General features: G+C 40.1%; 1 protein-coding gene across 1 annotated transcript in view; it reads right to left on the minus strand.

Moving 5' to 3' along the window:
• caln2 (calneuron 2) overlaps positions 1-19,609 on the minus strand; it is a 47,798-nt gene extending 28,189 nt beyond the window's left edge. Inside the window, exons 1-4 of the mRNA XM_079394661.1 lie at positions 19,019-19,609; positions 12,594-12,715; positions 3,083-3,226; positions 763-875 (exon numbers count right to left, since the gene is read on the minus strand). Coding sequence (XP_079250787.1) covers positions 763-875; positions 3,083-3,226; positions 12,594-12,708 — 372 coding nt within the window. The 5' untranslated portion in view covers positions 12,709-12,715; positions 19,019-19,609. The remainder of the gene's footprint in view (positions 1-762; positions 876-3,082; positions 3,227-12,593; positions 12,716-19,018) is intronic.
• Between the last annotated feature and the right edge of the window lie 4,765 nt (positions 19,610-24,374).

Below are 24,374 nucleotides of genomic sequence, written 5' to 3' on the forward strand. Positions count from 1 at the left end.
TCCCAATAACAGTTGCTCTGTCAAAACACAATATTTCCCAGGTGGTTTTGTCATTGTGCCATTATTAGACTTGTATTGGCCTCATAATAACATCAGAGAGGGAGAGGGTGTTTGGTATGCTGGTGTGATGATGTTACATGGATTACTGTTGCAGTTATGAGTCACTGTGTCCCACAAAAGGTGTGTTGAGATGAGCATTTAAATCACCTTCGAGACAACCAGTGTCTGTGACCTTGCTGTTCCTCACTCCTACACACACCGCTCGGCTTCCTCTGTGAGGGAAAGACACTATACATAGCCATGCAATTGTTTAATCAAGACAGCAAGTCAGCTATTTTTTTCGGTCTAAAATCTTATTTAATAAAAGCAGAGATGAAGACCAAGCAAGAAAGAGAGAGTGAAAACGCTGCCCAAATGTCTGTGATGACTAATTCAGATCTATACTTCCCTTTTAAGTGGCAAATCTTTCAATTAATATGCCTTCCTCGATGCTCAGCGAAATCTCTTGGAAGTGAAACTGGGATTTCCTCACTATATGAATGAATGTTCACTTTGAAATGGTAAGATCTGCCTGCTCACTTTGAAGCCCACGGTCTGAGAAGAATCACATTCACCAGTTGTCATGGGACGGAGGAAGCAGGTGGAGAGGGCAAAGTGTGGCCCGTAATCTTATCCTCATGCTCAGAATACAAATGCACACCCAAACAATGAGAGAGACAAGAGAACATTGAGATATAGAAAATAGATGGCTGCTTTTCATACCTGCCAGAATATGCTGTCTATTGTACTTCCTAAGAAGCCCTCTCTGGTTTCAGAAGAAACAAGTTTAGGTCCCAATATTGTCATAAATTCATCAAAGTCCACCTGTCCATCACCTGCATCAGGAAGAGAACAAATAAGAGCTTTAATTAGTTTAAGTAAAACATATTAGGGATCTTGGGCATAATAGTGTATATTAGTACCATGTTGGTTATCAGTTTGAATGAGAGATTTTTTACAGAATTTGTCCATATAGAATAAATATCTTCGCATATAGGATATTTTCTTATTTTTACATTTGGATTGCTTTCACTGTCGTCTAACGGTCACTTAAAAGATTAGTTCACCCAAATGTGATGTTTTTATCAGCTGTATTCTGATGGCACCCATTGACTGCAGAGCATCAATTGGTGAGCAAGTGATGTAATGCTAAATTTCTGCAAATCTGTTCTGATGAAGAAACAAACTCTACATCTTGGATGGCCCGAGGGTGAGTAAATGTTCAGCAAATTTTTATTTTGGGTGAATTATTCCTTTAATTTAATCTTCAAAATCAACAAATTGTAAAACAGCAGCTAAATATAATCATTAAATAGATTCTGATTGGTTGAAAATTTGTTACGTTGCACAGCAGTTTCCATTGCTTGTCGCTAGAAACTATTTACATTCCACCTGATGAGAACAGATGGTTAAAGTTCTTAAAATCAGTTAAATAATAGAACAGAATAGAATTATTAATTGCCCTTCAGGGATCAGTAATCTACATCTACCTAAATCTCAGGAACTATTATAATTTAATAGGATCTGCACTGCTGTGCTGATTGCTTTGTTCTGCCATTTTTTTCTGGTGCGGTTCAGCTAAATGAAACCGTTCAGGTCTTTGAACTAAGAAATAGGCTACAGATCTGGTATATTCAAATTCACTTAATCTAACCATTACATATGAAACTGACAATTATATTTTTCTTTTCACATTTCATTTGTCATTGGTTTCCTGTGTTGTTTCATTCAAACAGCCAATATCATGCACCAAGCAAATACATTTTTTTATCAACTTGCAGCAGCTAATTCCTTTATTTTCATTAATAACTGAATCTAATCATTTCCTAAAGTGCATGCTCTTGAACGTATACATTTGACCAGAACTCTTTTAAAAACTAGAAAATATTATGGCATGTGAACAAAGGTGAGCATGCATAACAGCTATCAATCTTTCTCTCTCAATCTTACCTGAAAAAAAGAAAATTACTGGTCTGACATGTATGAAAGGCAACACCAGCTGAGAGCAACAGTGGAACTTAAAGTGATAAGTCAGAGAGAGCTGTTATCATGCTAATGCCCCCACTGTGCTGCAAAACCTTGTCTCCACTCTACTGCTGAATCTTAAATATTTATTACTGAAATACAGTAAAGAGGTGCATCCGTATATGCATTCTGTACTGAGGTTATAGGCTGTTCTAAAGAAGATCTTTCTGGTTAAGAGTCAAAAACTTTAGATGTAGCCCAACTAGGCTTACACTCTTAAAAATAAAGGTTCCAAATGGGTGTTTTTGCAGTGTTGCCATAAAAGAACCATTTTTGGTTCCCAAAGAACCTTTTAGTGAACAGTTCCTAAAATAACCATTTTGAAGAATATTTTAGAAATCTAAAGAACCTTTTTTCGAATTCAAAGAACCTTTTTTGCATTTGAAAGGTTCCATGGATGTTTAAGGTTCAGAACCATTTAGAACCATTGATGCCAATAAAGAAGCTTTATTTTTAGTGTAGTAGAGTGTAGTACAGAAGTTTTTGAGGTAAAAGATATTTTGAAATGACATTTTATTTTGCTGTATCTTAGAAAGAATGCAACACTGATCTTAAACAAACAAAATTCATATTATGAGGTGTAAAAATTCCTCCTAGACCCACAATGTGAGTTACATTCAACATTTGTTACTAAAAAAAAAAAAAACCTTCCAGGTGGATTAATGAGCTAAATCAATGCATGTTCTCAAACCATTCAGTCAACAGTGACCTGACCTTGACGACCACTGAAGCCGGACACACACACACACACACACACACACACAGTAATATGCAAGGTTCTTAACATTCACTTTGCTCACTGGTGTATTTACAGCCCACCTGTGCTGGATAAATTGTTCAATTCTATGATCACTTCTGAGCATGAACTGTTCAGAATATCATATATCTGTCCAGTGCAAGGACTGGAAGGGGTCTGTGACAGATTGTAAAACTGTTTCACAGATTATCAGAAGACAGATGCTTCTTTTATTTGTGTGGAACCAGAGAATAAGAGAGATGTAGAAAGAGACTGACTCACCATCCATGTCCAGTCTCTGCATGATAATTGCCAGCTCCACCTCACTGGGCATGTACCCCAGAGAGCGCATGGCCATACCCAGCTCCTGCTTCGAGATGAATCCGTTCCCATCCCTATCTAGAACTCGGAACGCCTCTCGAATCTCTGCAGAGAAACGAGACAAAATAGAAATTCAGAACAGTCAGTAAACATAAATAACTCAATTGACATTCATAATTCAAGTGGAATGTGCATGTCATTGGTAAGCATTAAGCAGTATGTATTATATAACTTGCCTGCTTTTCTCAGCAGTAACACAGTGTACTATCGCACAAACAGAAATACTAAATGCAGCTCGTTCTGTTTTCAAAGCCGTGTATTTAGTGTGCTGTGACTGAACGTTTATCCACCATTTCAAAGGGCATCAGTGCTGGTTTTTCAGTTCAGCTTGGGTTAAGCAACCCACACCAAGTCGCAAGCGGGAACAACCAAAATAACACGCATATCTTTTCTGAGGTGCATTACACTTTTTTGCCGTCTTAAAGACCCAACTTGGTGTTATTTTTGGATAAAGAGGCAGAGGTGTCTGTGCCTTGTAATATGCTGAAATGAGCGCTTCCTGCATTTCACAAAGCCTGAATGTTTTTGCATTTCTTTAAATAAAATACCTTTAACCTTCATGTTCTGTTGGCATCGGAAAGACCTTAATGGCATTTTATTAATAGCTCATAACATACTTTACCTTAAAGAGTCAGGTTGATACTTTAGATATTTGAAGACATTTCTTAGTCTTGTGAAAACGGATTATAAACAAAATTTGATAATATACTTTAAATGGGCCCCCTGAATTTTTGGGGGGATATATTTGGTGTCTAAAAATGGAAATAAAATAAAATATAAAATACAATTTTTCACTGGGGTCAAATTGAAATAAAAAAAGGCATTACTATAATAGGGGTGTGTTCAAACTCGTAGTTCAGTTCCAAAAAAGAAAATACATTTAGTTTGGTTCAGCATTCACATTGTCATTTATAACATAGAACATGTTAAAGATAGAAAACAAAAGGCATAATGATAAGGTCACAACCTAATTTGACAGCTTTTATGACGTATGTTTTGTAATGGAACTTAGCGAACATTTAATACAGTGTTGTGTTTTGGGCTAAATGCGCTCAATGTGCATATGGTGGTATTTTTACTGGATGAGAACACGTGATGAAGAGCTTATTAAATGTGTAAAAAGTTGTGCACACAATGCATTTGATTCATATTTCAGTTAAACCGCACCAGAGGCTTTTTGGATGTCGACTGAGACCACCTGACAAAGTGGGTCTTGGTTGGCTTGTTTGGTGCTCTCCAAGGTTCAAATGGCAGCATTTACACTTATTCAAATGAACCGTAATAATTAAACAATCACACCAGAGTTCATTCAGAGTTCAAGTGTGAACGCACCCAAAATAACAATGACCTTTCTTAAAGTACATAATAAAAAAAAGGGGATTTAAGCAAAGGAATTAACTAACATAGGTTAATTCACTTTAAAAACTACTATTTTACTCTTGATATTTAAAAAATAAAGCATTGGGTGGCCCTGGAACCTTAAGCATAAAAGAACAAAAAGTCAATCTCATTAAAACATGTGGGTTACTTCCTCTGACATTAGCAAAACCCAATCCTCTCCACACACCCCTTTTCCTAGAAGCCTCTTTGTCTTGACTTAATGATATTTTTGCTTCTTTTTATGAGTTAACTGAATTGATAAGTTGATTCAGTCAGAGGCTCATTATTTAACAAGGTCCTCTTTATCTCCCTCAAGAGTTTTTCTTTCTGCTAAGACAGACCTCATCTGAACTGCTACTCTCACTTTTTATCGCTCATTTCATGAATATGCAAACCATAGAACCTCCCACTGTGACCAGCCCTCGGTTCCTGCTCTGTCAAAACAATCATTTTCAAATGAGGTGCTGCAAACTTTAATTCCATCTGAGAGTTTCATAGTTCAAACATTTCTTCAAATCAACCACTGTATTCACAACACCCTCTAACCCACCAGTCAGACCATCGATTTTCTTCTTGTGTGCCCTAAGGCACTGCCTTAACACATGACCGGCAAGACATTCCAGATGAGGAAAGTGAGATTTCCAGTTGCAATGGACTGTAGTGGGGGCAGTAACTGTAATGGGTTTATAATGTTTGTCACATTGAAGGCATAAGCGAATAAACCCTGAGGTTCCTTTGGTTGCTGTTATTAAGTACCACTGAATGACCATGTTAAAAACAGTGAGGATGAAGTTTACCAAAAAAATGCTAAATTTTTATCATGTAGTCAACTTCTTATTGTTCCAAACCAATTTGCAGATATTTTTCTGTGGAATTTCTTCATATAAAATAATTAATTTCAAATTATTTTCGGAAAAAAAGAAAATAAAAATTTGTTCATAGTGACCAGGGGCAATTAAACTCCAAAAAGGACACTATATTTCAAGTTTTCTGCTATATGTTTGCGTGAGGAACAAACAAAATTTAAAGGGGTCATATGATGTGATTTCAAGTTCCCCTTCAGGAACTCAAGCTGCGTCGAAAACGCTAGGGGAACGTCTCCAGCGTGACCGCGCTCTGAATCACATGTGTAATCTGTCCAATGGAAGGCAGAGACGCCACGGGCAGGTGACGTAATCGACCAGGAAGCATAAAAGCACATGCGGTGGAGCCGGCATCAGCTTTTTAGGTGCGTTCAACTTCATGCGGCGCTGCAAGAATCGGCTGCCGCCTGACAAAAGCAATGCATTCTGGTTAGGACATTTCTCCAACTATGACCAGCCGCCTTACGATCACATGTGCTGTCAAAACTACCGCGAGAGCAAAACGAGACCAGCTGCTGAGGTCAGGCGCTGCAGTTGCTCAAAATCGGCTGTGAAAGCCTTGATGACGACACACTTTACTCTCATTGGTTAGATTCTGTCATGACAAGCACGAGGTGTGTTGCGTGTGTTAATTCTAACAATTTCCAATAATGCTCACAAATCTGTGTTTTATAACAGTAAAGCTTATTTAGTGTAATCACACTGTTATCTTGAGTCATTTTTTTTATCAAAAACCCTGATAAAAGCATATATACCCACACTTTATTGGTATTTAGTAGCATATATGTTTATGCTGAACTTTATTCTTCAACAGATTGCGCTGTATTAAGCAGTATATAAAAAGTGTTTCAGTTGTTCAAACGTTTCTGTGTATTTCACACATATTGTATTTAATACACTTTATTTGTGATAAGAGCATGGAGCAGACTTGACGTCTCCACTTTTAATTCCCTCCCGACGGCAAGCGGCTACTCTCGCCAGCCGGTGACAGGCTAGTATAGTTCATCTCGAACAAGCCTTTTGTCATTCAGCAACCGCTACTCTGTGTGTGTGTGTCTGTCGATCTGTGTTGTGAGTCTTATTTAGTGTTGTTTGTCCCTAAGCACAATCACTTGAAATAAGCTCACAATGTGTGCAAGCACTTGGGCGAGTGCAGATTGCATTACAGGCTGTATGTTCCTCCCTGCAAACGTTACATCACTGCTGGGGATATACACAGTCTGTGTGTGGTCTGCTTTTGCCGAAGAACAAGAAAAAAGGCGGAGCGGCGGCTGCACTCGTGGGAATCGCACATGGATCAGGTGGAGGGAATGAAGATGGGTGAGCCCCTATCTTCTTCCTTTCCCATCAGATCTAGCGCCCGCTCTCTGTGTTCGGAAGCCCGCCCCGTGGTTTCTTACCCCCAGAGAGAGGGCTCGACGCTCCGCCTGTCTTCCTCCGAGGAGGTGGACATGAAGGACGTCGATGAGCTTTGTAAAGCTGCAGTGTTTGCACAAGCATATTATGAATGACAACATCATTATATTCGCGCTGTCAGCTCTAAAGATAAAGGTCTGATTGTGCTTCTCCCCGCCGTAAGATCTAGCAGTTCTGGTCCGCCACTGCTGAGGCATGGCGGCGAGTGAGAACGCGGGGATCGCAACATGGATCTGGCGGACGGGTTGGAGACGGGTTCGCCCTGTCTCTACCTGCATTCCCCAGATCTAGCACTCTCGCTTGGGGCTGGAAGCCCGCGGTGCGGTTCTTCCCCCTTTCAGTGAGAGCTCGCTGTTGCAGCGCGCGTTGCCGAGGCGACGTGTGCATTACGTCATTCTCATTCTTATTATGAATCTTTTTCATATCAGACCGTGTTCACTTGTCTGGTTGTCTTTCTGCATTTAATTTTGAGGAATTAAATGATGTATTTCATCTAACTAGGAGAAGTTAGATGTGTATACTATGCATACATATACATATATGTGTGTATAGGAGCCTCTTGGGACTTTTCTCAAGTGAGAGAACGATGCTTTACCTCTCTTCCTCTGAGGAGGTTGAGGTGATCAGCAGGGGCTGCTGGGCGGAGCAGCCTCAACCGTGTTCCAGCTCCTCATTTAGGGAGCATCACTTCTGGTACTCCCCATAATATTGGAGTCAGAGTTGCGCTCCTGGGGCCAAGGGCTTCTAGCAGAAGGCGGATCTGCGGATCGTCATTCTCGCTGGATAGTCTTTGGCTAAAACGTCCTGCTGCCTATGACCCAGGACTTCTGAGGGCCGGCCCCTCTGGGGAAGAGTGGCGTACATCGCATTACACGGTGCCCGTCTCTCCTCAGTGCTCTCAGGAGATCGGTCTGCCAACCCTGCCAGTGTCTCCAGCGAGCGCTTCTCTCGGTTACTTCCGCCCCCAGAAAAGTAGCGGAACTGAGAGGCTTGCCACCCCTTTGGGGGTCTTTAGATCAGCTAGAGCGGCCGTCCCCTGCCAGTCTTCCACTTCAGGGCACCGAGCTAGCAGCTCTAAGCACACCAGAGGCCAGTCTCGAGAGACTGGTTCCCTTAGTAGGCACCTGGCAGTGAGGGAGCCCCTGCTAAGCGTGTCTCATTGGGTCCTGCCTGAGCAGGCTCTGGTTCTATCAGCTGAGGCAGTCCTGATGCTATGGTCCAGGACTCATGAGGGCAGGCCCCTCTGGGGAAGATCGGCGTACACCGCGGTACACGGTGCCCGTCTCTCCTCAGTGCCCTCGGGAGATCGGTCTGCCAACCCTGCCACATACGGTGTTCCAGGGTGCATCGATCTCCAGCGAGCACACATCTCAGTTTCTTTCGATCAGAAACATAGTGGAGATGAGATGCTCGCCACCCCTTCGGGGGTCTCTAGAGCAGCTAGTTCGGCCGTCTCCTGCCAGTGTGCTGTTTCAGGACACCGAGCTAGCTGCTCTGGGTACACCAGAGGCTAGTCTCGAGAGACTGGTTCCTTTAGTAGACTATTTGGCTGCATGAAAACTACTGCCAAATGTGTCTCCATGGGTCCTGCATACTGTAGAGAGAGGCTACAGAATCCATTTTGGTTCTCCTCCGCCTCAATTCAATGGGGTGAATCCCACTCTGGTGGGCCCTGAGCAGGCTCTGGTAATGGAACGAGAAGTAGAGTACTCTCTTGAGGAAGTAGGCCATCAAGGTGGTCCCTCCTCACGAAAGAGAGTCCGGGTTCTACAGCTGGTACCTCATAGTTCCCATAGTTCATAGTTTCTCTTCAGTCTGATGCAGTCTGGCGTCAGACTGCTCAGCCCAGTCTGACTGCCGGGGGTGCTGGAGGAACTGAACTGGAGGAGGAAAAAGGCGCTCGTATCCCCAGGTGAGGGGGAATGGCGCTGCAAGCGTGACACCGGCCAACTCTTCCCGCCACTTACCTGTTACCCAACACACGGGAAGAAACTGGCTCAACGCGGAGTCTGTAAAATCTTGCGAAGGTGTTCAGTGTCGCCCAGCCCGCAGCTTTACAGATGTCTGCCAAAGAGGCGCCGTGCGCCAACGCATAGGAGGAGGCAAAACTCTGTGTGGAGTGAGCCCTCACCCCAATCGAAACATGAAAGTAAGCAAACCAATCCTGGGGCTGGATGCACCTGATCATGCGTCTGTGCGTCAACATCTTGAACGGGAGCCTGTCCAGGATTGGTCGAAGACCACCGCCTTTCTTGGGTACAATGAAGTAAGGGCTGTAAAACCCCTGCCTCATCTTGGCTGGAGGGACCGGCACGATTGCATCCTTTGCCAGGAGGACAGCAATCTCCTCGTGCAAGACAGGAGCGTTCCGAGCTACCACCGAGAACGCCGCTGATCTTGAGAGGTCGCCTGGCGAACTGAATCGCGTAGCTGAGTCTAATTGTGCGCGGGAGCCAACGAGGCGGGCACAATTAGAAGTAGTGCAAGCCACGCTTCCAGACGCCATGCAAGGGGTTCCAACAGCACAATCGACGTACCTGCGGTGGTGCAGCGCAGGGGAGTAGAGCTGGATGGTACAGAAGGCAGCGCGTTCTGAAGCATCCTTACAGAACTCCCTGGGTCCCAAAGGGGACTGGCTAGAGGTGCGTGGGCCAACGGCGGAACAGAAACAAAAGGAAACGCAAGATTCTCCACCCGGCCCTCCTCCGGGGGAAGGAGCGGCGCTATCTTCGCCGTCTCCTGAGAAAGAGCATACTCCAACATCTCCGGGGTGCCGCCCTCCTGTGAGATGCTCGACACGCCGGCCCAGGTGTTGATTCGGCACGGGGCGGAGCAGCTCTGGAGGACGCAAGGGGGGCGCCCACGGCGACGAGCAGACGGAGGCCTGGAACTGGGGACAGCGGTTGACGGTGCATCGCGCCGTGGCAGGATGTGCTGGATCACCGCCTCTGCACTGCCGTGAACTGCTGGGCAAAGCCCTCTACAGTGTCGCCGAACAGCCCAGCCTGGCAGATGGGAGCGTTGAGAAAGTGTGCTTTGTCGACATCCTTCATCTCCGCCAGGCTGAGCCAGAGATGGCGCTCTTGGACCACCATGGTAGACATCGCTTCCCGAGAGACCGTGACTTTTGTCGCTCGTAGAGCGAAGTCAGTCGCCGTGCGCAGCTCCTGCCTCAACCTCGGGTCGGAACTACCCTCGTGCATTTGTGTGAGTGCCTTGGCTTGGTGTACCTGCAGGATAGCCATGGCATGCAGGACAGAGGCTGCCTGACCCGCAGCACTATAAGCCTTGGCCGCGAGAGCAGCCATCAGCTTACAAGCTTTGGACGGGAGATGCGGACGATTCCTCCAAGTGGTGGCGTGACCGCTCTCTCCACCTGGGGAATGCCTGCGTACCCCCTGGCAGCCCCGCCATTGAGGGTAGTGAGGACAGAGGAGACAGACGAGCGGCTTCTGGCCGTGAAAGGGGCCATCCACGACTTCGTCAGCTCCTCATGCATCTCCGGGAAGAAAGGCACCGGAGTAGAACGCGGTTGTGAGCCGCGCCCCGCTCAGAGAAACCAACCATCCAGCCGCGAGGGCTCGGGACTGGGCGGTCTGTTGACCTCCATCCCGATGCTCACGGCTGCCCGGGCAAACATGGCCGTCAACTCTGGGTCCGGTGCAGCGGTGGCGACCACACCCGGAGGCCGGATGGGACATTCGCTGCGTGAGGAGTAAGAGGTCCGTGAGGACGTACCCAGCGGAGAGGCTCTTACTGTAACCCTCAGATCTCCCAGAACGCCGGCCAGCGGTCCTCTGCTCAAGCCAGAGAGACCGGGACGGGTGGCGGCAGAGGGTGCCAATCCTTTCAGAAAGGAAAGGCGAGATTGCAGCGATGTCATGCTCATATGCCCACAACAGGCGCATGAGTCATCCACGAACCCAGCTTCAGCATGCTGGAGACCCAGACACTGAAGACAACGATCATGTCCATCATCTGCGGACAGAAAACGACTGCAAACAAGAGGACACGGACGAAACGGCATCTTGAAAAAAACTTGATCGTCCGTGATTTGCTCTTTTAGAATTGCTCTTTCAGTTGAAGTGCCCAGGGGAATCGCTGGTGAAAAGGGACTCCACTGACTGCACCGTGACGCCAACCAGGAACAAAACAAAGATGAGGCTTTGTGGAGAACAGCACAGTCTTCACCCACTTGGCTCCGAAGCAAAAATCTGATAAGTGGATGCACCTGTCGCCTTTTTATACCCGTATGTACGGGGAGTGGCTCAGGTATGCAAAATCCACTAGCCAATTTTCATTGCCGTTTTCTCTTAAGTCAGAGATGTTTGGGGCTTCCAAGTAAATCCCCTATGTCGTCACGACATAACTCATAGTGACCGACAGATAGGGAACCATGGTTACATATGTAACCTGAGACGTTTTCCTTTCTCTTTGGAGTGTTACAAGCTGTTTGTGCATAGATAAGATCCCTGAAGTTGCAAAGACTAAAGTCTCAAAACAAAAGAGATATTCTTTATCAGAGTTAAGACTCTGCCACGCCCCCCTAAAATGGCTCATTCAAACACGCCCCTAATGTCTACGTCACGATGTGGAAACATTTGCGTAAGGCGTGGTTTCAGTAACCGCAGTAGTGTTGATGCAGCCATGTCAAGGAGAAGCTGTGTGTTTCTAGGCAAAAGCAAAAGCATTTTATTTGGCCTTCCGAAAGTAGATACATTTAGGAATCCCATACAATGGCATTATTTTACTGCCAAATGTCGAGAGCGCATTTTTGTAGCGCGAAAGTAGATTAATATAATGCACGAGCGCGAATCTCCCTGCTCACACGCGGATTTTCTTTGCTCTTGCACAAAACCGGACGCGTGCTCTTGGATATACGCTGCTCTTGCGCAGAGAGAGTGCGTGCACTTAAAACATGTCTCTCCTCTCGCTCAAAGTGTGCGTCTGCACGCTCAAACTTTGTCCTGTGCACTCATACATCTCTCCGTGCTCTTGCGCCAGATATTAATTCTTTTCACACCTGGATTAAACGTCAAAAGTTACCAACCAATCAGATTTTTCGACGACTGACCCGATGAAAATACTAGGCCTACGTGAAGAGGGAACTGATCCTGGAATTTCTCTACAATTTAATAATATTTAGTCATATCAAATGTATATTAGAATGGCTAGGAATCGGGTGCTTGGATGATTTATAAAAAAAAAAAAAAAAAAAAAAAAAAACCTAGTTTGTCTAATCGAGTCAAACCCCTCTGAGCGATTTATCTAAACAAACAAACAAAAAAAAAGTATATGATTCTTAAAGTTCATGTGGCCATACATGTATTTACATTTATATTCACATTCAATTTCAAAATTTGCCAGACGCCTTGTGCCAGATATGACATAACTATTTCCAAAATGGCATTTGGTTCTTGCTTGTGTCATAACCAAAATTCATGCTTCATTTGAGGACAGCATAGAATTAGATTTTTACAAAACAACCAACATTTTGGTGTTTCACAAAACTTTTTTTTTTGTAAACTTGACAAATGAACAAATGAGTTTTATGAAACTTCTATGAATAATTAAAAAAAATGTTTTTATGTGTTTAATAAAAACAAATAGCAGGTTTGGAGAGAAATTTTCATTTCCGGTGCAAACAATACTTTAAATCAAAACATATGTTCTTTAAAATTACAGACATTTACACTGAGACAAATAGCAGCCATCCAAACAAAACACACACAGACACACACATACTCACTCACCGCCAAGCTCCTCTGTGGAGATGTTGGCAAGCTGTTCTTCACCGGTTTCGGAGAGAGAGGTGCTCAGGTAGTTGTCTGTGTAGAGCAGCCCTGCTCTCACATGGTGAAAAGGCATCTTCACCCTTCAAAGGAATAACAAACAACAGATGAATCGATGAACACGCAACCACTGTGCCTGCAGCCTCACTGAAGCTTTCAAAAGTAAGTAATGATCTCATGTCTGCTGCTGAAAGTAAGTGACTAGACCTAGACAGAAGGATGGAGCACAGGCAAACAGGTTCTTCAGTGTACAATACACCGCTGTGTGAAAGGTGCATACATTTACAACTGTGAGTGTGTTCAATCAAATTAATTTTGTAAGGATACTGTTGAAATACATAAATGCCCACATGTACACACACAGATAAATCCACAGCAGGACATACACACCCACTCATCTTGCTTCTGTTGGTCATATGGGTTTGTAAGAGACTGCCAGGGTTGGAATAAATGTACCTCATTTGCTCTCCAAAAATACATGTACAGCTCATGTGTCCAGAATGCTACTTGGGGCAAAGAAAAAAGATGAAAATGTGACAAAACTCTTGTCACTCTGATTTATATGAGCTCACTGGAGCAGCATTTGGTTTTAAATTTCTCTTTCTGCCACTACTGTCAAGACTCTAGTCAAAGGGCTTGAGCAATTTCTCTGGATTCAATAGGGATTTAACAAATACTTTAAACTCATAAATAAATAGAAAGTTTTCTGATTTTAGAACTACACACACACACACACATACAATTTCTTTATGTATTTCTGCAGTAAGTCCCTTATGCTCACCGAGGCTGCATTTATGTGATCAAAAATACAGTAAAAACATAGTATTTTGAAATAATATTACAATTTGAAATACATGTCATTTATTCCTGTGATAGCAAAGCTGAATTTTTAACATTATTATGCCATTCTTCAGTGTCACATGATGCTTCAGAAATTATTCTAGTATGCTGATTTGATACTCCGTTGTTATTGGTGCTCAGTTATAAATAATAGATCTTATTATGATCAATGTTAAAAACTGTTTTTGCTGCTAAATATTTTTCGGTAACATTTTTGATGAATTCTGTGATGAATATAGAGTTCAAAAGAATAGTATTTATTTGTTTAGTAATGTAGTAAGTAATAGTAATCTTTTTATTGTCACTTCTGATCAATTTAATTCATATTTTTTACTGAATAAAACCATTGATTTAGATAATAAGAAATAATAAGAAGAAATGTTTCTTGAGCACCAAATCAGCATATTAGAATGATTTCTGAAGGATCACTGAAGGCTGGTCTGTAATGATGTTGAAAATTCAGCTTTACATTACAGAAATAAATTACATTTAAAATATATTACAATAGAAAACAGCTATTTTAAATTGTAATACTATTTCACAATATTAATGTTTTTACTTTATTTTGAGCACATAAATGGTAATTAAAAACAATTAATTGGTAATTGAGCAGAGATGTAATTAAAAACATTTAAAAATCATAACATTTCCAAACTTTTGACAAGTACTGCATATATTTTGATGATAAAAAAATGTTGAGCCCTGATCTATATAAAAGTGTTTTGTTTTTTTTTCACTTCAAATTTATATAAATAATGCTAATGATTTTTCATAAATACATTTGTACTATCTATGGCCCCTCACTGTGAATGTTTGTCTGAGGGCTCATTATTTCAAGCCATTGATTTTTTTCCCCCTGTGAGCACAACAGGGCTTTTCTTTAGTAAAACAATGACAGTGTCAATGTAGAGAAGTTGCTGTATAATGTAGTGGCACAATTGCTCATGGATTGAAACGGTGGAGCCGTTTCTAGCAGCCTGCCAAAAGATGAGAAATTTTCCACAGGATTTAGGTTTTTGTTTTCTTACTGTTTTGAAATACTGTCAGGGCATCAATGCTTGAATGTGTCTCGAGTGTCTGGTCTGTTTTACTCATTTTAGGCTCCAATGCTGTTAAAATGATCTAAAATACCTCAAAACTCAAGCTTTTCCAAAGTTTCCAAAGTTACAATGGGGAATTCTTGATTAATTCTACTCAGAGACACAAAGCTTCTGTTGAGAGAGTGTCATATGAATTAAGAGAAAATTACGAGGAGGTGACAGAGGGAGTGAAGCAGCTAATTTGTGGTGATGCTCACCAAGGACGATCCCTAGCTGTACAACAGGGCTCTGTGCTACTGTAATTAGCATAGATATTAACAGAGGCTTTAGCTGAAGGCAGCTTTGGGTGCCGTTTGATTGATATACTGGGCTCAGCTAAGGGCAGCTACACGTGAATATTTCAAAGATCCACTGATAAGTCGGTTGGCTTGCTTTTGGATATCAACAATATGATGTTAAATTTTTGGGATCAGTAAGTAATACTTTTATTCAGCAAGGATGCATTAAATTAATCAAAATTGGCACTGCTGCTGCTGCTGCAAAAATCTAATAAATGGTGTTCTTTTGAACTTTTTATTCATCAAAAAATCCAAAAATGTAGTTTCCACAAAAATGTTAAGTACTCTTCCAACACTATAATGTTAATTATAATTAGTAATTAATACTTTTATTCAGCAAGGATGCATTGAATTAATCAGAAAAATCACTGTTGAAAAAATCTAATAAATAAATAAAATAATATCAAATAAAATAATCAAATAAATGGTGTTCTTCTGAACTTTCTATTCATCAAAAATCCTGAAAAATGTAGTTTCCACAAAAATGTTAAGCACTGTTCTTATTATTAATGTTTCCAACTATAGATATAATACTTGAACACTTGAAAATGTAGTGAATGTATTAAATTTTAAAATATAATAACATTAAAAATCAACATAGAAATTTGGCTTTGTCATCACAGGAATTAATTCCATTTTAAAATATATTAAAATGCACTGTAAAAAAAAAAGTTGAGAAAAAACTTATTTTTGTAGGAGATTCTCAACTTTTATTGTATAAACTTAAAACAACAAGTTGAGAAAACTCAAAAATCTGATGAAGCCGGTTGCCTTAAAATTTTAAGTTTGCCCAACTTTTTTTTTTACAGTGTACAAAACTAATTAATTAATTCTACTAATAATTCTAAAATTTATTCTAATAACAATTCACAATAGTACTGTTTTACTGTAATTTTTATCAATCAGATGCAGCCATGGAGAACATAAGAGCAAAATACATTTTTCAAAAAACATAAATTAAAATTTTTTATAAATAATATTTTGAACAGTACTGTACATGAAGCTAATTATAAATCAAAATATGATTTGACACAATGCATTAGTCAACACAAGGTCATTTGAAACACATCAGTTCAAGCAGTCCTATTTCTTGGCATTTACTTGCTAAAAGACATGCAAATTACAAATAACCAGGGCCAAATTGTACTGTATGTTGTTGCTTTGGTAACGGATTCTGAAGTACATTATGCCGCAGTTGCCAAAGTAACCTTGACAAACATTCTATTCCAAAGCCTGTATATCCTAATCTGGCCCATATCTAATTCACAGGCAATGTGTGAATGCTGATGTGAATAGATATTGAGCGAAATTGCCATCACATTAAAGCCCTAAGTGCGTCAGGGAGCGTTTATTTAATAGATGAAAAAAGAAATGAGATCGAGAAAGAGCGAGGGACTGAAAGGAAGTGACATCCACTGTTGGCATGATAAATAACATATGATGCTATATTAATGGATTCTTTCCAGACATCCTTTAGCGGTCTGACTCATGGGACGAACACATCGTCCGGTACCGGAAAAGGTGTGAGGCTCTTACACGTCATGTGTAGCAGGTGCTATCTTGGCTTTTTGGTTTTGCACATCTGCTCCTGGCTCTGATCCAGGACCTTTTAAAGAGGGTTCACAAGCATTTGGGTTACAGACGCCGCACCTTCATGTTATCCAGTTCATTAAAGACCACAAACAGAAACACATAATGAGCCACAACAACATGGATGCACCTTCACAAGGTCAGCTGCTGCATCCTTAAAGCAATAGAAGAGATTCTGCCTAACAAAGGGTACCACATAAGACATCTCTGGTCAGGGACTCAAAATCACCCAAATGGCATCTGAGACAGAATTATGTGACCTTCACAAGGTGACTGAAAATGCAGACTGAAGCTGATTTTTACTGAAATACAAAAACGGAATGTTTAGTCCACAAATAATGCCAAACTTCAAATATGAATCTTATGAATGGTCTTTTAAAAAGATGAGGAAAGAGCTAGAGAAGCAGTAAAAGATCTGACATTGTGAGTGAAGTTGCATCAGAGAAATGTCAGAGCTGCTCCAGGGACCCTTTGCATGCTGTGAAGCACTTAACACTGAGTGTTCATAACAGTCACATCAAAAATACAGTTTAACCCTTCCACCATGGTTTAAATAATCACCTTTTATCAACATAAAACGTGCATGTGAAGTTTAGGGCTGAAACACCAGCTTCATACAGATAAACTAATGCAAACCAAGAAGCATATAAAAATACCTTAAAATACCGAAGAATGACAACTGCATGACAATTATGGCACATCATGCACTGTTTAAAAGTGGAAATGTGCGGTTGTTACTTTTCTTTCGGTAACACTTTATTTTAAGGACCTATTTCTCGCTATTAACTAGTTGCTTATTAGTATGCATTTTATGATTTTATATAGGCCACATAGGCCTCCCTGTAGCTCAAATAGTAGAGCATGGCGCTAGCAACGCCAAGGTCATGGGTTCAATTCCCAGGGAAAGCAAGAGCTGATAAAATGTAGAAACTGTATCTTGAATGCAATGTAAGTCGCTTTGGATAAAAGCGTCTGCTAAATGTTAATATATATATACATATATATATATATATATATATAATGCCTTATTCTGCATGACCATATTTTAGATCCCTTAATCCTACTCCACACCTAAGCTTAACAACTACCTTACTATTAATAAGCAGCAAATTAAGAGTTTATTGAGGGAAAAGTCATAGTTAATAGTGAATATGTGTTCCCTATATTCTAAAGTGTTGTCCACTTTGTTCAGCCCATAAAAATGAAATATTTTAATGAAATCGAATGTAGTCTTGTTAAATCATTCAAGATATATTTGCATGAATAAATGCACTAAATAATTTGTTACATGAAGCATATTTTTACTTGACAAAACACTAAAAATGAGAATTGTATACTTTTCAAATAAATAAATGCAATGTTATCAACTCTTCAACAGATGTCAAATATTACAGCTCAAAAAGCTACAGGTTTGTTTCTTGCTTGTTTGGTCCCTGTGAAAGCTAAAAATCAAGCAGCAGTCTCTGACACTCAATTATGATTCAAAGACACCTGAGATAAACAGAGCTCTCTCACACAGTGCCAGTAAACCATCTGCACAGAAAACTTCACTCCCCTCAGTAACAGCTAAACTGCCTCTGATAATGAAGAACAAAACAATGGGGTGTTTCGTCCCCTTTTTTAAAATAATTAAACGTTTTTTTACAAGTCATCCACTCTGTTAACCTACGAACAACATGCAGTGAACGCAAGGCGCCTCGCCGTTACCTCCACGGATCGCAGTCAGCGGGCTCTGAGTGACTCTGGACGCACAGCTCCGTTTCCTCTTCTCCGTTAGTTGGACACGGACCGGACACATTCACGGTGGGCGAAGGCAATTCTAAACCATGCTTTTCCGGACCCATTATCGTTTATTAAAGTATCGGTAGTTTAGAAGAAAATATCTATTAGAGCATTGACGTTCCAGCAAAACTCGAGCGAAATCCCTGCCGCTAGCGTTTCCACGGACAGCCCAGGCGAAAAGCTCGGAGTGCGGACTTGTAGCCTACAGTCCCCTCGCCCCTGGAGACTGGAGTGACAAGCCATAACTCACTCGGGCCATACATCACTAGTCCTTCAAATATCACCTTGCTCTTACCGTGAATGAACGCCTCCGGCCACCATTATTTAAACAGGTTTTGCATCACTGGGTGGCATTTAATTGTAAATATTTTACTGTCAAAATGTAAGTGTAGATGTTAGTTAGATTAGGTTTAATCTGCAAGCATTATGTATAAACAATGTAGAGTTAGGCTATTGTGACCTGGTATGGTCAGTTATTCTATCAGCGCTTCATTATTCCTAAATATTGTTTTGCTGTTTCGTGATTGACCAGTAAACTGTGTAATAAAGTTTTATATTTACTGGCAAAACAAGCAAACTAAGATTTAAGTGAATTGTCAAAATTAACATTATTAGACTATTGATTACAAGACTTAAAAAAAAGCCACCTGATAAAGATCGTGTCGTGAATATCCATCTGTTTATTGCATCCTATTCCTTTCACAACAGGTGCCATATAACCCCATTTTTATTCGCCTTCTTTATACCTGCATTATGCATATAGTCATTGTAAAGACATTCTATGAAATCCACTCACCTCCTCAAAGACTCTGTTTCTTAATTCTCAAAGTCTCAGAGCGTTTCTATAAAGACAGTGTTGTGAAATTTTCCCGGTTGGAGTTATGGTTGTCGTTGATCTCATATGTTGAACAGACTAATTCAGAAGAAAAACAATGGCTTTTTCAGTTGCCCCAGTTATCTCCTCTCGGTCCCGTTGGCATGTGACAGCCCCATTGCCACCGCAGGAGAGTTTTTTTGAAGATCCATCAGGTGAAATGCTCGTTTCAAAAGCCACTGTCGTATTTTTTTTTAAGTTCAACCAACTAACAGATTTGTTCGGAAATGCCCCCGTCTCGCGCTCGCCTCGTGCGTAACAGGCGTTCTCCGCCGCGCGCCCAAGGGTGTGTTGCATTTAAAGTCCTTGACGAATGCACCCGGGCAGATTTATAGCGTCTTAAAAATGGAGTCCCCCTTCACTTGTGTGTCTCTTGCCGAAACACCAAAAAACCCGACTCTCTTTTGTCGCAATAAATCTATTGTACTGATAACGTCTGAGATGGGCGCCCTGCCCTGCAGCCATTGAACGGCTGAGTGGTACAGCCGATCTGCTCCAGAATGTTTCCCTCCTTCAGAGATCTGGCAGGTGTGTCAGAGAGAGTGGTGTAGGGTGGAGTTATAAATAGATCAGTAATGTATCACTATTAGCAGACAGAGACAAAATAATGCACACATTTTTGCTGTTCATTTACTGAGGTTTATAATTTGACGGAAAGAACACATAGATGAGTCTCGTTTTTGCTTCTTTGACTCTATGTCTGTGTATTTTGCTATTTTTTGCTAATTTAGTAGCTATAGCCTACTATTCCAATATTTATTGGGTGTAAGTTGTAATGTTGACAGGTTGATAACATTTTGTGACCAGTTTTGTCATTTTACCTATAATTTTTTCATTTTTCATTTCATTTATTTATTCTCTTTTCATGGTAATCCAACACGAAATGCCAAAACAATCCAACAACACAACAAAAATACATTCCATGACAAGAAGAATAGGAGTAGGATGAAGAAAAAAAAATCATATAAACTCCTACCCCATTCTTATATTAAGAAAATTACAAATTAGATGGCCTCACATAATCAAAATGATCACACATAAACAACATTTTAATTTGAACTTCTTACCACAAAATGTATAATTGAGGATACTGAGAGTCTTACAACTTACATCACTCTATACATAAATCTATACATTACTGTGTGAAAGCTGGAGGAACATGTTCAACATGTTCTGATAAATGATATGTAGAGTAGACTACTTTAGTCATAGCATAGGCCTACTTTACTCATTGCTCATGATGACATTGACCATTGTGCGGTTCATTAGGGACTATAATATATAATATATATTCTACCTGTTGAACACTAGATGAGGTCTAGATGACATAGCGGGTGCCTGTCAGACACAAACAAACTCATTTTTTAATACTGAAAGATTAATTTCAGTATTAAAGATATATTAGCAAATTGAGAATTTTATGCTGTTTTCTTTCTTTCGAAAGTGGCAGAATTACATCATTATCCGTCTTTTATTCTCAATAGGCTGTGGCTGCATTGCCCAAAGATGTAATGTTCATGCATTTTCAAATATGGTGTATTCTTACTAATTAAAAATAAGATCATTAACACAGTCTCAAAGGGTAAACATGCACTGCCTAATGGTTTGTGACAAAAAAGGAAACGATAGCAGAAGTGTGAATGAATGTCAATGATAATTACTTTAGTTGTTTTCTCATTTGAAGTTTATTTGAAATGAATTTGGTCCTCTGAGAACCTATAAAGGAAGACACACAAATGCATTAAATATTTAGCTTTTATCTGTTTAATTAGCAACTGAAGCCATGTTGGCATGAAGAAATCAGTTCATCAGCAGCTTCACAAATGACCTTGAGATGGCATCGAAGTGCTTGCTGCTATACTGCAGAGCAGAAATGATAAATCTACAGTCTTCAAACGAACACTGACTACAACGTTCTTAAAAATAAAGGTTCTAAATTGGCATTGATGGTTCCGTGAAGAACCTTGAACATTCATGGAACCTTTAAATTGCACTAAAGATTCTTTAGAGAGGAAAAGGGTTCTTTAGATTTGAAAAAAATTCCTCAAAAATGCTTCTTATATTGCAGTATATTGAGATAAATTAAACAATAAATGTTTCATATATTGACTACAAATTATGGATTCATTACATTTATCATTCATAACAAAGGTCAAGCTTCCATCAAGGAGTCTGAAGATTCAATATCCATCCTGCATATTTCATGAGGTCATTTTAAGATTTTGTATTGAAAGACTCCATGTGAATGCGAAGTCATGGTTGGTTTGACGTATAGACTATTCCATCCCATTCCATCACACACACCATAAACACTAAATGTTTGTAAATGACACTTAGAGTTGAAGAATGTGCTGCATAAAACAAGATGTTACATATGGATGCTGTCATTACCTCATAGATCAGGTCTAATTCAATTCATCCAAGCTTCATTAAAATGCTTCAAGGCCTTTGGAATGGAAATTACCCCTCCTAAAAATGTGCTAAATCTGCAAGTCATATATTCAGTTCTTCTTTTTGCATTCTATAAAGTTAATCTTCAACCCCTGAGCAGCAATATAGTAAACAAAAATTACATAGACATTATACAAATGCAACATTGTCTAATGTGTGCTCCTGTTTAATTAGATCAGAATGAGATCCTATCAGTACAAAAGATGAATGGAAGATTTTACACAAAGCCAGATATTACAAACGAATGCAACAAAAATGTTAATCATAAATTTGGATTTAAAATGAAAAGATAAAATCATTTTTAAACAAGAAGACAGTTATCTTAACAAATGCACCATTTCTCTTTTCTTTATCCATCTCTGCAAGTAAAGTCGAGCACCAAAAATGATACAGCGCATAAAAACAATATTTGCGATGGAGCCCTTTTAATCTTGTGAAAGTGGATCTTGTTACTGTCGCTTAATAAAAATGACACAAGCTCACTGCAAAAGATAAAGTGACAACATTTAAGAGATCTCTAGAGATTTTCATGGGAATAGTGGAAGAATAACAAAAAGACATTCAAGGAGGTGAAACTATTTTTCCTTCTACAGATAGCTAAAAAAAAATTCCTGATATCATCATTTCGTATTTGTGGGCAAGTATAAAACTGTTTTCTGTTTCTATTGACATTTAATATCATATAATATATTTCAATTATGTTTTATAATTACATTTCATTTTTTTCATATTTCAGTATGTGCCAACATGTTTAAAACAAATAGGCATTTGTTTTTTTAAAATACATGCTTATTTGATTCAAATTAAATATTTTAAAGTACTTATTTAAAAGACAATTTGATTAGAATCAGAATCAGAAAGAGCATTATTGCCAAGTATGCTTGCACATACAAGGATTTTGTTTTAGTGACATAAGCTTCCGGTACATAGAGACAACAACACACAGACAATAAAAATAAGATGAGAATAAAAAAATGCACATATGTAAATATAAATAGACAAAAATTTAAAAATAAATTGAAAATTAAAATAAATTGTATGTACAGTTGTGCTATAGATGATAGAATGGAATAAAATAGAATGAGATGCAGGGATGTGCTATGGAGGTGGTAACAAATAAATGTATGGTTATTGTACATTTTTATTGCATAATGTGGGGAACATTTAACTGTTTATAAGGTAGATTGCCTGGGGGAAGAAACTGTTCTTGTGCCTGGCTGTCCTGGTATTTGGGGTTCTGTAGCGCCAGCCAGATGGCAAAAGTTAAAAAAGAGGATAACTTGGATGTGAGGGATCCAGAGTGATCCACAAGACAGACTCAATGATGGCTGGGTAGAACTGTTTCAGCAGTTCATGTGGCAGGTTAAACTTCCTCAGCTGGCGAAGGAAGTACAACCTTTGTTGGGCCTTTTTTACAATGGAGTCAATGTGAGTGTCCAACATTCAGGTCCTGAGAGATGATGGATCCCAGGAACTTGAATGTCTCCACTGCAGCCACAGTGCTATCTATTATGGTGAGTGGGGAGAGAGGGGGGTTTCTCCTGAAGTCCATGGTCATCTAGTGTCATCTGTCACTTCTAGGTTTGCCACCACACTACACCAAACAAACATGATGTAACATGTTCAGAATTGTAAAAGCAACAATAGTGCTATGTGATCTATGAACCTCTCAATAATTGCTATAATGGAGCAGATAGGAGGCCTATCAGAGGACATATGCTGACTTCATGGATATAGACATGTTCACTCCATACTTTGCACAGCTTTTATTCACCATACAATCCCCCTGACGGGAAAGTGAACGAAGCATGATTGTGAATTTCATACACTGACGAACTGAGCTCTTATTTGAATGCAAATTGCTGTCGGGATGAGATGCTTTTTTCACACCAGTCACAAAAATACGGATACAGTTCTTAAGTATGCAATCCTGACTGCATAGCATTCCAGCATACTTGAACTACATGCAACCCTGTTTGTTTATTTATTTATTTATTTTCTTTGTTTGTGTTTTAGAAACTGGGCCAGGGTCCAAATGTTCCTTTTGGGGGGCATTAACAGCAAGTTGGCTTAGATTTTTGGTAAAATATACAGAAAGTCATTGCACATTAGAGCCCTATACAACCCCCTTGACAACTTCTCTTCACTCACAAATCAACTGTGAAGGCCCCTCTCCTCTTGTTACTACTCCACTCACGATCACCACCAACATCCATCTGTTTATTTACTTTTACTGCCATCACTGAAATGAATTTGCCTGGATTCAGCACAGAATAAAGTCTGCTGAGCCTTTGCCCTTGAGCCAGAAAATTAAATTGACTTGCTTCAACACATATACATGTTGCATAAATGAATTATGTATCAAATGACTAACAAAGTGCGGCAGGACTGGCTGAGGGTAAAAAAAGCAAACCAACAAATACATAAATAGCTAAATATAGTCATCAGGGAAATGAATAATTCTAAGATGAAAGTTATCTGTTCCCAATGAACGGAACATTTATCCTTACACAAGCAACTTTCTAGGGATATAGATGAAAGAAAACCACAGATAACAAAAATGGAGCTCTAAGCGAACATTTGGGAGGATCATGTTTGTTCATCTTATCATGTCAGTCACAAAGCAAGGGAATATAAACAACCGCTTACCTCACTCCCATGACAATTCTACTGTAATCCCACCATGCACCACCACCACATTTTTCCAATCACTTCTATTTCTAAAAGTGCCAAAATAACAACAGCACTTGGACGTTTCACTGTTTTTCATCACTCTACGTAAACTCACAATTTAGAGAAAAAAGCCAGACTTGTGAGAACTGAGACA

Source organism: Barbus barbus (assembly GCF_936440315.1).
Source record: "Barbus barbus genome assembly, chromosome: 36".
Taxonomy (NCBI): Eukaryota; Metazoa; Chordata; class Actinopteri; order Cypriniformes; family Cyprinidae; genus Barbus; species Barbus barbus.